General features: G+C 53.3%; 2 protein-coding genes across 3 annotated transcripts in view; one reads left to right on the forward strand and one right to left on the reverse strand.

Moving 5' to 3' along the window:
* LOC136577722 (putative methyltransferase DDB_G0268948) overlaps nucleotides 1-14,322 on the reverse strand; it is a 35,929-nt gene that overhangs the window by 9,484 nt on the left and 12,123 nt on the right. The window lies entirely within an intron of this gene.
* LOC136577300 (uncharacterized) lies at nucleotides 4,916-8,780 on the forward strand. The gene is made up of 2 exons (XM_066577160.1): nucleotides 4,916-7,202; nucleotides 8,181-8,780. Exons 1-2 carry the CDS (start codon nucleotides 5,535-5,537, stop codon nucleotides 8,196-8,198), a joined length of 1,686 nt encoding a protein of 561 aa, XP_066433257.1. The 5' UTR covers nucleotides 4,916-5,534; the 3' UTR covers nucleotides 8,199-8,780.

Below are 14,322 nucleotides of genomic sequence, written 5' to 3' on the forward strand. Positions count from 1 at the left end.
TTGGAGTGAACGTGCCGATGACGTCATCATGCTGGTCTGTGCTCGTGCAGACTGCTTAAACTCCACAAATTCTTGTTGAGAATTGCGTAGCTGTCGCGCACTAGTTGTTTTAGTGTTTTACATTTCTACGATCGATCAGTAATTAAACTGCGTGAGAACTGCTCAAGCCGGCTAAAACTGGATGACTGAGAACCTCATGATTCACGTTCATCGTCATCTGCCAGTGTTTAAACCGAATGATTATCTTCGCTAGTTTGATAGTTTTTCCTGAATGATAATCCTTCCATCTAAACAGGGCTTAAAGGGGTTGTCCCGCCCCCCAAACTAATTTTTTTTTCCCCCATGAATGCCCTGTAGAGGAGAAGCATCACACACAACAGCCTTTCCCATAAAAAATTATATTTTCCTCACCTTTTCATTCCTTTTCTTCCCCTTATGAAAAGCTTGCCTGAACTTTTTAAAGATGGCGCCGCTGGGTAGTTCCCATCATGCACTGCTGCCTCTCTCTCCTCAGCGTGCGCGCTCCCGATGATGCCGGTCACATGACTGGAGGACCGGCGTCATGGAGAAGCACACATCACTGCTTTGAATGGAGCCGGCAGCCGGCCGGCTCTATTCAAAGCAATGAGAGGGCAGGGAGAGCAGTGCGATCTCTTGCTACTGCTCTGACAGCTGTTAGCAGGAGATTCCTTCATCTCCCCAGCATGTCTCCTCATCACTGACAACAGTGTCCCAGTGTCCAGTGACGAGGGGACATGCTGGGGAGATGAAGGAATCTCCTGCTACAGCTGTCAGAGCAGTAGCAAGAGATCCTGATCTGTAGCAGCACTTTCAATAAGCACAGGATCGCGATCCTCTGCTTACTGAAAGTGAAAGTAGCACCAAGCATGACACACACACACGCGCCCCCCCCCCCCTCACAGTGCCCACACGCAGTGCCCCCTCCAGTGCCCACACACATGCCCCCCTCACAGTGCCCCCTCCACTCTGCCCCCACACAGTGCACCCCCCCCCACAATGACCTCCCCACAATGCCCTCCACAGTACACCCCCTAAGTGCCCCCACCACACACATGCCCCTCCACAGTGCACCCCCCACAATGCCCCCACCACAGTTCCCCCCTCCAGGGTTACCCGCCACAATGCCCTCCCACAGTCCCCCACACAATGCCCTCCCACAGCCCCCCCCCCCCCACAATGCCCTCCCACAGCCCCCCCAAAGTGCACTCTTGCATCCACCTCCGCCAGAGGACTATGTGACAGCACATCCACCTCCGCCAGAAGTCTATGTGACCGCACACCCACCCCGCCAGAAGTCTATGTGACCGCACACCCACCCCACAAGAAGTCTATGTGACCGCACACCCACCTCAGCCAGAAGTCTATGTGACTGCACACCAACCTCCGCCAGAAGTCTATGTGACCGCACACCCACCCCCGCCAGAAGTCTATGTGACCACACACCCACCTCCGCCAGAAGTCTATGTGACCGCACACCCACCCCACAAAAAGTCTGTAACCGCACACCCATCCCGCAAGAAGTCTATGTGACCGCACACCCACCCCCGCCAGAAGTCTATGTTACCGCACACCCACCCCGGCCAGAAGTCTATGTGACCGCACACCCACCCCCGCCAGAAGTCTATGTGACCGCACACCCACCCCGGCCAGAAGTCTATGTGACCGCACACCCACCCCCGCCAGAAGTCTATGTGACTGCATACCCACCCCCGCCAGAAATCTATGTGACCGCACACCCACTCCCGCCAGAAGTCTAAGTGACCGCACACGCACCCCGCAAGAAGTCTATGTGACCGCACACGCACCCCGCAAGAAGTCTATGTGACCGCACACGCACCCCGCAAGAAGTCTATGTGACCGCACACGCACCCCCCAAGAAGTCTATGTGACCGCACACCCACCCCCTAAGAAGTCTATGTGACCGCACACCCACCCCCCAAGAAGTCTATGTGACCGCACACCCACCTCCACCAGAAATCTATGTGACCGCACACCCACCCCCGCCAGAAGTCTATGTGACCGCACACCCACCTCCGCCAGAAGTCTATGTGACCGTACACCCACCCCCACCAGAAGTCTATGTGACCACACACCCACCCCCGCCAGAAGTCTATGTGACCGCACACCCACCCCACAAAAAGACTGTGACCGCACACCCACCCCTCAAGAAGTCTATGTGACCGCACACCCACCCCGCAAGAAGTCTATGTGACCGCACACCCACCCCCCAAGATGTCTATGTGACCGCACACCCACCCCCCAAGATGTCTATGTGACTGCACACCCACCCCACAAGATGTCTATGTGACCGCACACCCACCCACAAGAAGTCTATGTGTCCGCACACCCACCTCCGCCAGAAGTCTATATGCCCACACACCCACCTCTGCCAGAAGTCTATGTGTCCGCACACCCACCTCCGCCAGAAGTCTATGTGTCCGCACACCCACCTCCGCCAGAAGTCTATGTGTCCGCACACCCACCTCCGCCAGACGTCTATGTGACCGCACAACGCACCCCGCAAGAAGTCTATGTGACCGCACAACGCACCCCACAAGAAGTCTATGTGACCGCACACGCACCTCGCAAGAAGCCCCCCCCCCCCCCCCCCGTGCAAAGTGGCAGCCGGCCCGACTCCCGCACCAACACCCCCCCCCCCGCAAAGTGAGAGCTGGCCCGCCGACTCCCGCACACACACACCCCCCCCCCCCCGCAAAGTAACAGCCGCGCCTACAATTACAAGTGCCAACCACTACACAGGGGTCGGAGCAGTGGCTTCCACTCTGACGCCGGTGTACCCCAGCTCTGACAGCGGATGCTGCCTGAAAAACCCCTTTAAATGTCTAGATTTTTTTTTAAATGAAGACCATAAAAACGATCTTCTGAAGATCCTTTCCTGTATGCAGCAGGCACATGGATGGTTGGTTGCAATCTGAAGTTTATTACTGTTTGCAATACAAAATCTATACATATGCATCTGTGCAAAAGCATTTGTGTTCTCTCATGTTGAAGCAAAGGGACATTAGCACATGACTAGTCTGCCACACAGCATTATCCTATCACATGTGCAGATAGCGCTGGGTCATGAAGTTCTACCGCTAACTGCTTTGCAAAAACTAAATACACGTCCTTTATAAACAGAGGTTTCAGTCTTAAGGGATCAGATACTTTTTAGCAATTTAAAGGTCTGCCGGAGCCGGAAGCCCGCAGGGCGGTAGGAGGAAGGCAGCATGATAGGGTTAACGGGGAGGAGGGGGGTTAATTAGAGTAGAGGATGCCGGGAGGGGGCGGAGCTTAGGAAGAGGGGGTTAAATAGAGGGGTAGCGCAGGGAAAGGCCATTACAGCGTCCAGAAGAAGAGGAAGAAAGAAGCTGAAGTTAGAAGACCCCAGCGGACCGAAGACCCCAGCGGACCGAAGACCCCAGCGGACCGAAGACCCCAGCGGACCGAAGACCCCAGCGGACCGAAGACCCCAGCGGACCGAAGAGCCCAGCAGTCCCAAAGAGCCCAGCAGACCTGAGGTGCCCGGCGGAGCTGAAGAGCGCGGCAGACGGCAGCGAGGCAGGGAGACTGAAGACCGGAGACCCGAGGTGCCGAAAAAGAAGCAGCGGAGGCAGTCCCAAAGAAGAAGAAAAGAAAAAGAAGAGCCCGAAGACCAGCCACTTACCGGGAGAAGATGGAGGCGATCCTCGAGAAGATCCGGGCGGAGGCAGAAGAAAGGGGGCTGGACTGGCTTGTCCAGCTCTCCGGTGAAGCCCTGGGAGCAGCGGCGGTATCCACGGCAGCGGCGGCAGAAGCAGGAGCAGCGGGAGCTCGAGCGGAGGCGGCGGGAGGTGCAGAGGCGGCTGCAGAGGTCCGGAGTCGGAGGACAGGTGCGGGGCCGGCGGCGGCAGCACCAGCGGGGCTGGCAAAAGAGCGGCCGCGGAGGGCGCGTGCACCAGAGAGACTGAGCCCCGAGCACGCTCCCTCACGCAGGCAGAGGCTGCGGAGTGCCTCTCCGGCCCCCCCCCGTAGTAGGCTCCCCCCGGCAACACCAACAGGCAGGGGGAGCAGGGCGGGGAGGACTCCCGCCAAAAGACGAGGTGCGGCGGGCAGCGCGAGGCCCCGTGCTGAGAGGGGGGCGGGGCCAAGCGCTGCACAGAAAGCAAAGAGCCTGGAAGGGGTCGGGGGCTGCTCACCCGGAGGTGCATCGGAGGGGGAGCAGCCCTGCAACAGTTCAAGTGACGGGCGGCCCGCGGTTTCTCGGGGCCCGGCGGCGGAGTCATCCGGAAGGCGTGCGACGGCGACAGAGGTGGCCTATGTTTCTTCGGCACCAAGAAGATCGGAGGCGGTTGCGGTCCCAGCAGAGCGGTCACAGCCCGGCGTTAGCAGAGTCCAGGAGGAACAGCGGCAAGACTGGTCGGCGGCTGGTGGGTCCACAGCCCCTACGCAGCCAGGTGAGTCATGCTCTATGTCTGGTGTGTCCAGCAATGTTAGCCGCGTGGCGCATGCGGGGTCTAGTAGTGGGGTATTTGCGGGGGGTAGCGCTGCATTAACTAACGCGCTAGGGGTAGGCGGCGAAGCAGGTGCATTGCTGGGGGTGGTATTAGAATTGCTGAGGAGGCAGGGGGTAGGTTACGCTCCGTCGCCTGTCACAGCATGGAACTCACCATGCAGTGCGTCGTCCAGCATTAGGGACGGACCGGGAGGACCGTTTGCTGGTGGGACTGGGGTAGGACAGGCGGTTGGGGTGTTACAATCTGCCCCGCTGGTAGGACAGATGTCCACGAGCGGGTTACAGACGGGGGCACAATCCACTGGGGAAATCTCTCAAGTGGGGGGTGCAGCAGGTACGTTGGAGTCAGGGGGATCGGCCGGGGTGGCAGTAGCGGTCCAGACAGAAAAGGACGGGGAGGGGGTGCGGCTAGACGATAAGGCAAAAGGCGAGGTCTACGTCTGCTTTGAGGGCCCGTTGGGGGCCCACCTAAAAAAAGAGGTGAGGGAAAAGATTTGGAGGGACGAATATGTCGAGATATTCTCCCTCCTACCCTTGGAAAAATTTAATTTAGACAAGGGAAAGCGGACTGAGTTTAAAAAAGAGGAGGAGGAGAAGCGTAGGTGGCGCCTTATACCCCAGACGTTCGCGAACTGGCTGCAGGCGTTTGCCATTCTAGCGAGCGTAATCGGAGAAAAAGCGCCGGACAATTGCTCCGGCCTTTTCTGTTACATGGACTCCATTGGTGAGGCCTATCGAGTGTATGGGGGACAGACCTGGCTGCGCTATGATGAGCAGTTCAGGCAGCGTAAGGCAGTGCGCCCATCGATCAGATGGGATCACAAAGATATAGGTCTATGGTTGAGAGTAATGGCCCCCGCGCGGTTCGGTCAGCCCTTTCAGGGCAGTGCCGGGTCCTTCGGCTCGGCCTCTAGTTCAGCCGGGGGGCAGGGTGGTTCAGCAGGGGGGAGTAGGACCGGGTACTGCTGGCAGTACAACGAGGGTCAGTGCAAGTTCGGAGCAACATGCAAGTTCCGTCATGCCTGCTCTCACTGCGGCGCGGGGTCTCACGGGGCTGGCAGATGTTTCAAGAAAGGAAAGGGAAAAGGTCCAGGGGGTTTTGCGAAAAGGGATGACCCCAGTGATTCTGGAAGAGATGGTACCGTACCTAAGTAGGTACCCGGATAGAGAGAAGGCGGAGTTATTGTTTAAGGGTTTTAGGGATGGTTTTCACATCCCGCCTCCGGTTCATGGGGTCCCCTTTTCGTTAAAAAATTTACGTTCGGCGTTAGAATATCCGGAAGTGGTGACGGAGAAGCTAATGAAAGAGGTTAGGTTAGGGCGCATGGCGGGGCCGTTTGAAGAGCCACCCGTGCAAGACTTTGTGGTGTCACCTTTGGGAGTGGTACCGAAGAAGGAGCCGAATAAATTTCGGCTTATTCACCACTTATCGTACCCAAGGGGGGCGTCTGTAAACGACGGAATAGACCCCGAGCTATGCTCGGTGGTGTATACATCGTTTGATGCGGCGCTTCATTGGGTTCGGAACTATGGAAGGGGGGCATTGATGGCAAAGGCTGACATAGAGTCAGCCTTTCGCTTGCTGCCAGTAACACAAGAAAGTGTGAGGTTGTTGGGGTGTTTTTGGGCAGGGAGTTATTTTGCGGATCGTTGTTTGCCCATGGGATGCTCAATCTCATGTGCATACTTCGAAGCGTTTAGTTCGTTTTTAGAGTGGGTGGTGAAGGACACGGCGGCAGTGCAGTCGGTCATTCATTACCTGGATGATTTTCTGTGCGTAGGGCCCGGGGGTTCGCCAGTTTGTGCGAACTTACTGGGAACCTTGCAATGGGTGGCCAAACGGTTCGGGGTGCCTCTGGCACCGGAAAAGACGGAGGGGCCCACAACTTGTTTAAGTTTTTTGGGCATCACCATTGACTCTGAGGCAATGGAGTGCCGATTACCAGAAGAAAAATTAAGAAACTTGCAGGAGGAATTAGGTGCGGCGCGGGTGGCGAAGAAAATCACGCTCAAAGGGCTGCAGTCACTGCTGGGCAAGCTGAATTTTGCCTGCAGGATCATGCCCATGGGCCGGGTTTTCAGTAGACGGTTGGCGGCGGCAACAGCAGGGATTCGGGCCCCTCATCACTTTATCCGTTTGGGAGTTAGTCACAAGGCGGACCTGGCAGTTTGGTCCGCCTTTTTAGAGAAGTACAATGGCAGGTCGGTAATTATGGGGGAGGTCAGTAGCAACGTGGACTGGGAGCTCTATACAGATGCAGCAGGGAGCGCAGGCTTTGGGGCCTATTTTCAAGGTAGATGGTGTGCGGGGGAATGGCCGGAGCAGTGGAAGCAAGAAGGCTTAGTTCGGAACTTAGTACTATTGGAATTATTTCCAATAGTAGTGGCTATCACACTGTGGGGTAACCACTTCCGTGATAGAAAAGTAAGATTCCACTGCGACAACATGGGGGTGGTGCAGGTGATTAACAACCTCTCTGCGTCATCCCCCCCGGTGGTTAACCTGCTGCGTCAGTTGGTGCTAGAGGCCTTGTCATTAAACATGTGGGTAGTAGCGGTACACGTTCCAGGTGTCGAGAACTCAATTGCGGATGCTCTCTCTCGCTTTCAGTGGGAGCGGTTCCGGACACTGGCGCCGGGTGCGGAGAAGGAGGGGAGGAAGTGCCCGTCTCGAATCTGGAACGTGGTAAGCGAGCAGTGGGGGGCCTGATAGAACGGTCACTGGCTCGGCGGACTAGGGCAGCATATTGCGCAGCGTGGAGCGAGTGGGAAGAATGGTTGAGGCAGCGTGGGGGGGAGCGTTCAGAGGAGGATAGAGTGGGCTTGCTGTTGAGTTGGTTGGGAGAGAGTGCAGATTTGGGTCGGTCAGTGGCAAAAGTGAACCAGTTTATAGCGGGGGTGGCTTTTGGGTTTAAAATACGGGGGGTGGAGGACGCGACAAAAAATTTTTTGGTAAAACAGGCGCTGAAGGGTCTGAGGAGAGGGAAAGGGAGACAGGACACTAGGCGACCGGTATCATTTGATGTTTTGGAGAAATTAGGGGAGGCGGTTGATGTTGTTTGCGGAAAAGAGTTCGAGCGGCGGTTGTTTAGGGCGGCTTTTTCATTTGCATTTTTCGGGGCCCTACGGGTAAGCGAATTGGTGTCACCTAGCAAGACCGTGGGGGGCGGCCTGCAGGCGGAGGATGTGCGGTTGGTAGACGGGAGGTTGGACTTGCTTATCCGTCGGTCCAAGACGGATCAGCAAGGACGGGGGCAGGTGATCCGGTTGGGTGAGGTGCCGGGGGCCAGTATGTGCCCTCTGAGTGCCTGGGAGCAGTATAGCAAAGGGTTAAATTTTCGCACGGGCCCATTTTTGCGGCACGAGACCGGGGAATTTTTGTCGCGTTTTCAGTTTATAGCGGTGTTCAAGAAGGCCTTAGAGGTGGCGGGTTTTAATAATACACAGTTCGGGTCTCACTCATTTCGGGTGGGGGCGGCGACGGAAGCGTCAGTAAGAGGTATGGGGGAGGAGGCAGTGAAGAGGATAGGTCGGTGGGAGTCAGGGCGTTTTAAATCATACGTGCGACCCCACCTGCTTTAAATTCAAGGCGGGGTCGTCTGGAGGGTGGGGGGGGTCATAATGGCGGTTTGCTAATATAGTATTGTTGCTGTTTATTTTACAGATGGTCGTCCAGCATTAGTTTGGATCTTGGGAGACTCCTATGTTTTTTGGGGAGCAGAGAGAGCGGGGGTACGGCCGAATGGGAGGCAGCTACGGTTTCAGAAGAGTGAGGCGATAGTGAGATGGATGGGGATTAGAGGGATGACTTGGGGCAGCGTATTGGAGGAAGTTGAAAGGCGGGTTAGGTGGGATAGGGCGCCGGAGGTTTTGGTCATACACGTGGGAGGAAACGATTTGGGAAAAAGGAGGTTTAGGGACCTATCAAGGGACATAAGGTATGACTGTCTTAGACTGCAAGCGTCATACCCGGGGACGGTCGTAGTGTGGTCCGAAATCGTGCCTAGGAAAGTTTGGAGGGGGGCGCAGTCGGAGAAGGGCCTGAACAGAGCAAGAGTGAAGCTCAACAGGGAAGTGTCGCGGTTCCTGGGCAGCAAAGGGGGGGTAGCAGCGCGACATATAGACCTGGAGAAAGGGGTCGGCAATTACTGGAGGTCAGACGGCGTCCACTTAAATGACATCGGCATTGACCTATGGACGGAAGGATTGCAGGAGGGAATTGAGCGGGCGCTATTGGTGTGGGGGGCGGCGCAGGCTCAAGGTGGTCGAGCCTCACTTGCTGTGGCAGGGGAGGGGGAGGGGCCCTTGGAGCCCGTGTAGAAGGTTAGTGGGGGAAGGCAGGGGCTACATAGCCCCTTCCCCCCTTTTTTGTATTTGGTCAATCGTGGCCTGTCGCCTCCTGGGTTACAGGGCGGAGCCCTGATAGTCGGTGGGAGAGGCTAGCCAGGGGTGGCTAGCCGGCCTCGGGGTCGGGAAGAAACGGCGGCCGGAGGTTAATGGGGAGTTTGCTTGGGCTCCCGAGTCTGCCACCGGCGGCGGGAGGAAGAAGGTTTTGGAAATAGCGTCGCCTGAGCCAGCCAAGTTGCGGCTGGTGACCGGGACAGCTATTTCCTCTGTTGGTTTGAGGCGACAGGATATTTTTAGAAGTAGGAGGGGCTCCAAGGTCCTCTTCGCAGGTTTTCCATTAGGGAATGTTTATAATGGTTAGGAGGTTATAATGGTGTATGATATATTTGAAAGGAAATGCGTTTAAAAATTTTATGTTAATGTTGTTTGTTTTAATAAATTGGCTGCTGTGGCCAAATTTTATCCAACAGATGGTGTCGGTGGTCTGTTCGGGTAATGGTAGGTGGGGAGGGGGATTTAAAGGGGTAAGGTCATAGCAGCATACGACTCCGTTATACCCGGGTCAAGGTCTGCCGGAGCCGGAAGCCCGCAGGGCGGTAGGAGGAAGGCAGCATGATAGGGTTAACGGGGAGGAGGGGGGTTAATTAGAGTAGAGGATGCCGGGAGGGGGCGGAGCTTAGGAAGAGGGGGTTAAATAGAGGGGTAGCGCAGGGAAAGGCCATTACAGCGTCCAGAAGAAGAGGAAGAAAGAAGCTGAAGTTAGAAGAGTCCCGCCCGCCCGCCCTAGAAGAAACCCAGGGGGGGAGAGGGGTGGGATCACGGGAAAGGGCTTTCGTCATAGCAGCAGGGGAGGGGGAGGGGCCCTTGGAGCCCGTGTAGAAGGTTAGTGGGGGAAGGCAGGGGCTACATAGCCCCTTCCCCCCTTTTTTGTATTTGGTCAATCGTGGCCTGTCGCCTCCTGGGTTACAGGGCGGAGCCCTGATAGTCGGTGGGAGAGGCTAGCCAGGGGTGGCTAGCCGGCCTCGGGGTCGGGAAGAAACGGCGGCCGGAGGTTAATGGGGAGTTTGCTTGGGCTCCCGAGTCTGCCACCGGCGGCGGGAGGAAGAAGGTTTTGGAAATAGCGTCGCCTGAGCCAGCCAAGTTGCGGCTGGTGACCGGGACAGCTATTTCCTCTGTTGGTTTGAGGCGACAGGATATTTTTAGAAGTAGGAGGGGCTCCAAGGTCCTCTTCGCAGGTTTTCCATTAGGGAATGTTTATAATGGTTAGGAGGTTATAATGGTGTATGATATATTTGAAAGGAAATGCGTTTAAAAATTTTATGTTAATGTTGTTTGTTTTAATAAATTGGCTGCTGTGGCCAAATTTTATCCAACAGATGGTGTCGGTGGTCTGTTCGGGTAATGGTAGGTGGGGAGGGGGATTTAAAGGGGTAAGGTCATAGCAGCATACGACTCCGTTATACCCGGGTCAAGGTCTGCCGGAGCCGGAAGCCCGCAGGGCGGTAGGAGGAAGGCAGCATGATAGGGTTAACGGGGAGGAGGGGGGTTAATTAGAGTAGAGGATGCCGGGAGGGGGCGGAGCTTAGGAAGAGGGGGTTAAATAGAGGGGTAGCGCAGGGAAAGGCCATTACAGCGTCCAGAAGAAGAGGAAGAAAGAAGCTGAAGTTAGAAGAGTCCCGCCCGCCCGCCCTAGAAGAAACCCAGGGGGGGAGAGGGGTGGGATCACGGGAAAGGGCTTTCGTCATAGCAGCAGGGGAGGGGGAGGGGCCCTTGGAGCCCGTGTAGAAGGTTAGTGGGGGAAGGCAGGGGCTACATAGCCCCTTCCCCCCTTTTTTGTATTTGGTCAATCGTGGCCTGTCGCCTCCTGGGTTACAGGGCGGAGCCCTGATAGTCGGTGGGAGAGGCTAGCCAGGGGTGGCTAGCCGGCCTCGGGGTCGGGAAGAAACGGCGGCCGGAGGTTAATGGGGAGTTTGCTTGGGCTCCCGAGTCTGCCACCGGCGGCGGGAGGAAGAAGGTTTTGGAAATAGCGTCGCCTGAGCCAGCCAAGTTGCGGCTGGTGACCGGGACAGCTATTTCCTCTGTTGGTTTGAGGCGACAGGATATTTTTAGAAGTAGGAGGGGCTCCAAGGTCCTCTTCGCAGGTTTTCCATTAGGGAATGTTTATAATGGTTAGGAGGTTATAATGGTGTATGATATATTTGAAAGGAAATGCGTTTAAAAATTTTATGTTAATGTTGTTTGTTTTAATAAATTGGCTGCTGTGGCCAAATTTTATCCAACAGATGGTGTCGGTGGTCTGTTCGGGTAATGGTAGGTGGGGAGGGGGATTTAAAGGGGTAAGGTCATAGCAGCATACGACTCCGTTATACCCGGGTCATGCATGTGATGATTTTACGGCCCCATTTTAGGTTATTATGGGTCATGTGTACAAAAAGGTAAACATTTTTTGAATTTAAGGTTATTTATTTTTGAAGCATTAATGCTAAAATAAAGTACAGGAATGGGTTCCCCATTTTGTTCTTGATATTGTATTATATCATTTGCATTGCAGGCCATCTACAGTAACTATTTACGTTAGTTTTTTTAACCCCTTAACGCTCCAAAACGCTCCTGCCAGAGACCACAGGGTGATCTCGATCCATACATCGCAGCTGCCGGCTGTTTCTTACAGCTGGCACTCGCCCACAACAGCTCTGATAAGCTGTGCCGCTCAGCGGAGCTGTTAACCCTTTAACTGCAGCTATCAATTCTGACAGCAGCATTTAAATCCCCCGACCGATGTTTCAGGGTACCGTATGGCTACCCAAACGATGAGATCGCTGGTAACCATGCAGGTGTCATGGCAGCCAGGGTCTTCTGAAAGGTCCCAGGGATGTCATAGCAGAGTGCCTATCAAGCCGTGCCTATTGCCTTTCACATCTGGGTATAATGTAATGCTGTGTCATTATATAATACTGCAGAAGCGATCAAACCATCGTAGGTTCTTGTCCCCTCTGCAGACTAAAAAAAGAAAAAAAAGTTAAAATAAGTTTTAAAAAGTGTGACTAATTATTAAAAAAAACAAAGAGTAATAAAAGTTAAAAAAACACCCTTTTGCCATATTTATAATAAAATATTCTAAATAAAACAAAAATGCATATTTGGTATCGCTGCATCCATACAAGTCTGATCTATCAAAATAACATATTATTTACCCTGCACGGTGAAAGTCGTCAGAAAAACATAAAGAACGCCAGAATTGTGCTTTTTTTGTTCAACCTATCTTCAGGAAAAAATGTAATAAAAACAATCAAAAAGTTGTATGCAATTTAATAGTTCTATTAAAAAATACAACTTGTCCCTTAAAAAACAAGCCCTCAGACAGCGGTGTCAATGGATAAATAAGAGCTATGATTTTTTTAAAACGGGGAGGAAAAACACAAAATGGAAGGAAAAAAAAGGGGGCTGCATCTTTAAGGAGTTAAATGTACTAAGCCCCAGCAGCTCTGCTATACTGGGGGTCACCAGGGATCGTGGCCTCCTCTATTCACTACATACCGCTGGTTCAGAACTATGAGGGCTGCAAGAGAGAAGACAAAAGTGCTTATACACTACTTCTGCCTACTCTTTGGGGTCCTCAGCTGTCTGACAGTCGACCACGTAACCTGCTCCTTCGTGCTACATTGCCGTTTATTTACAATGGCGTGGGTTTAAAGCTCAAGACCGAGCGCAGTAAATTTACACCGTAAATGGGCTAAAGGAGCAGTTCAAGGGAATGCTGTGGATTCTGAAAAGTCCGAGTCCATCTGGTTCACTGCCCCAGCAGGTGGCTTGTAGGGGCATATGGGGGTAGGCCATTTGTTATGTTATTTGCTTTATATTGTAGTGATGTGTAACTATATGATATCATTTTCCATTAATTGTGCAGCCATATTATGTTTGGGACATGAGGTTTATGGTGGAAGATGGTGGTGTGCGACGTAACGAGGGTCCGGATCCGTTATTTCCCGCACAGAGTAGGATTTCGTCAGTGGGTGTGGGAGCTATGAGGGGAGGCGAGCAGCCATTGTGTGGTGTGGTTTCCCCAGGTGTCGCACTGAGCAAGAATGGAACAGGACCAGAGGCCAGTCCAGTAGACATTGTCCCTACAAGGGCTGAAGGAAGCATATCACCGGCGTCTAAGTGCTTCCCAATTCCGCCAGAGAGACTCTAGAGTTGCATGTGCTCCGTTAATAAGACTTGAAGTAAGGCCCACCAGAACAAGAGCAGCTTTTACTGCAACACAACATGGAGCAGAGAGTCCTGTTTGCTGCAGTTACCCATATTACAAACGTTTTTCCCAGTATAGAGTTGCGGCCGGCACCATGGACAAAATCGAGTCTGCGTCAAGTATCCTGACCAGACTTTACTGCTCTACTATACCTTTTTGCACATAGAGCGTTTTTACTGCGAACCGTGGGGTCTAAAACTAAGCCACAAAACCGTAAGCGGATAACCCCACCTTTCACTTATGTGTGTTTGGTACATAACGGAGCCAATTAATTTGTGGGGTTTGGCTACAAGTTGTTATTCTGTCACTCATCTCTGTACTTTAATCCTAAATTAAGTTGTACTGTTTGTTTTCGGATAGGTTGTGACTGGTTAATTGAGGCGTGCAGGACCTTCTGCTCTACATAAGGAAGCTATGTGGTCCTGGAAGAGTTCAGTGCACCCTGCAGCAATAAGCAACAGTAGGGACACTAGTTGAGATAGGAGAGATACACACAGGCCAAATAGTAATAAATCTTGTTATTTGTACAGCGCCAACTTATTCCACAGCGATTTCAGGTAATTTATTTATTACCCCCCAACAAACTGGGGGGTAATAAATATTTAACCAACCTCGGATGGATGGAAGGCTGAGTCAACCTTGAGCCAGCTCCCTGAACCATGCAGGGATTGAACCCGCAACCTTAAGGTCGTGAGCAAGAGTTAAGGACTGCGTTAACATTTAACAAGGACTGCTGCCTTAACAGACTCTAAGTTTACTTAAAGGGAAAGTGTCATCAGAAAATGACCTATTCCAAAAAAAACCCAACCCCCCCACTTCTATTGGGGCTAATTGCTTACCGCTGCATGCATAGAACCCTGCGGGTCTCCTCACAGCATCTTACACATTCAGCAGCCATACGCTGTGCCAACAGAGATCACACGGACGCAGACATGCGCAGCGTGACTTATTTTTCTACATATCTGTGTATGAAAGTGTACAGCGCTCACGCTGCGTACAAACACTGAGAAAGAGCATGCTGCGATTTATGTTTCCTGCATAACGATACGCAGCGCCCTTACGCCACTGTGCACGGATCTACGAAACTGCAGTGGCTTTCACTGACCCAGTGAAACAACACACACTACGCGTTGGAAACACTCCTGTGGACATAAGCCCTTACGTATTTAAGTAACTAGACTGACGCGATATTTGCTACGCCAACATAAAT

Source organism: Eleutherodactylus coqui, chromosome 8, assembly GCF_035609145.1.
Source record: "Eleutherodactylus coqui strain aEleCoq1 chromosome 8, aEleCoq1.hap1, whole genome shotgun sequence".
Lineage (NCBI taxonomy): Eukaryota > Metazoa > Chordata > Amphibia > Anura > Eleutherodactylidae > Eleutherodactylus > Eleutherodactylus coqui.

Excerpts from the sequence above, each read along its gene's own strand:
- LOC136577300 (XM_066577160.1), top strand. The coding sequence starts at position 5,535 with ATGCCTGCTCTCACTGCGGCGCGGGGTCTCACGGGGCTGGCAGATGTT.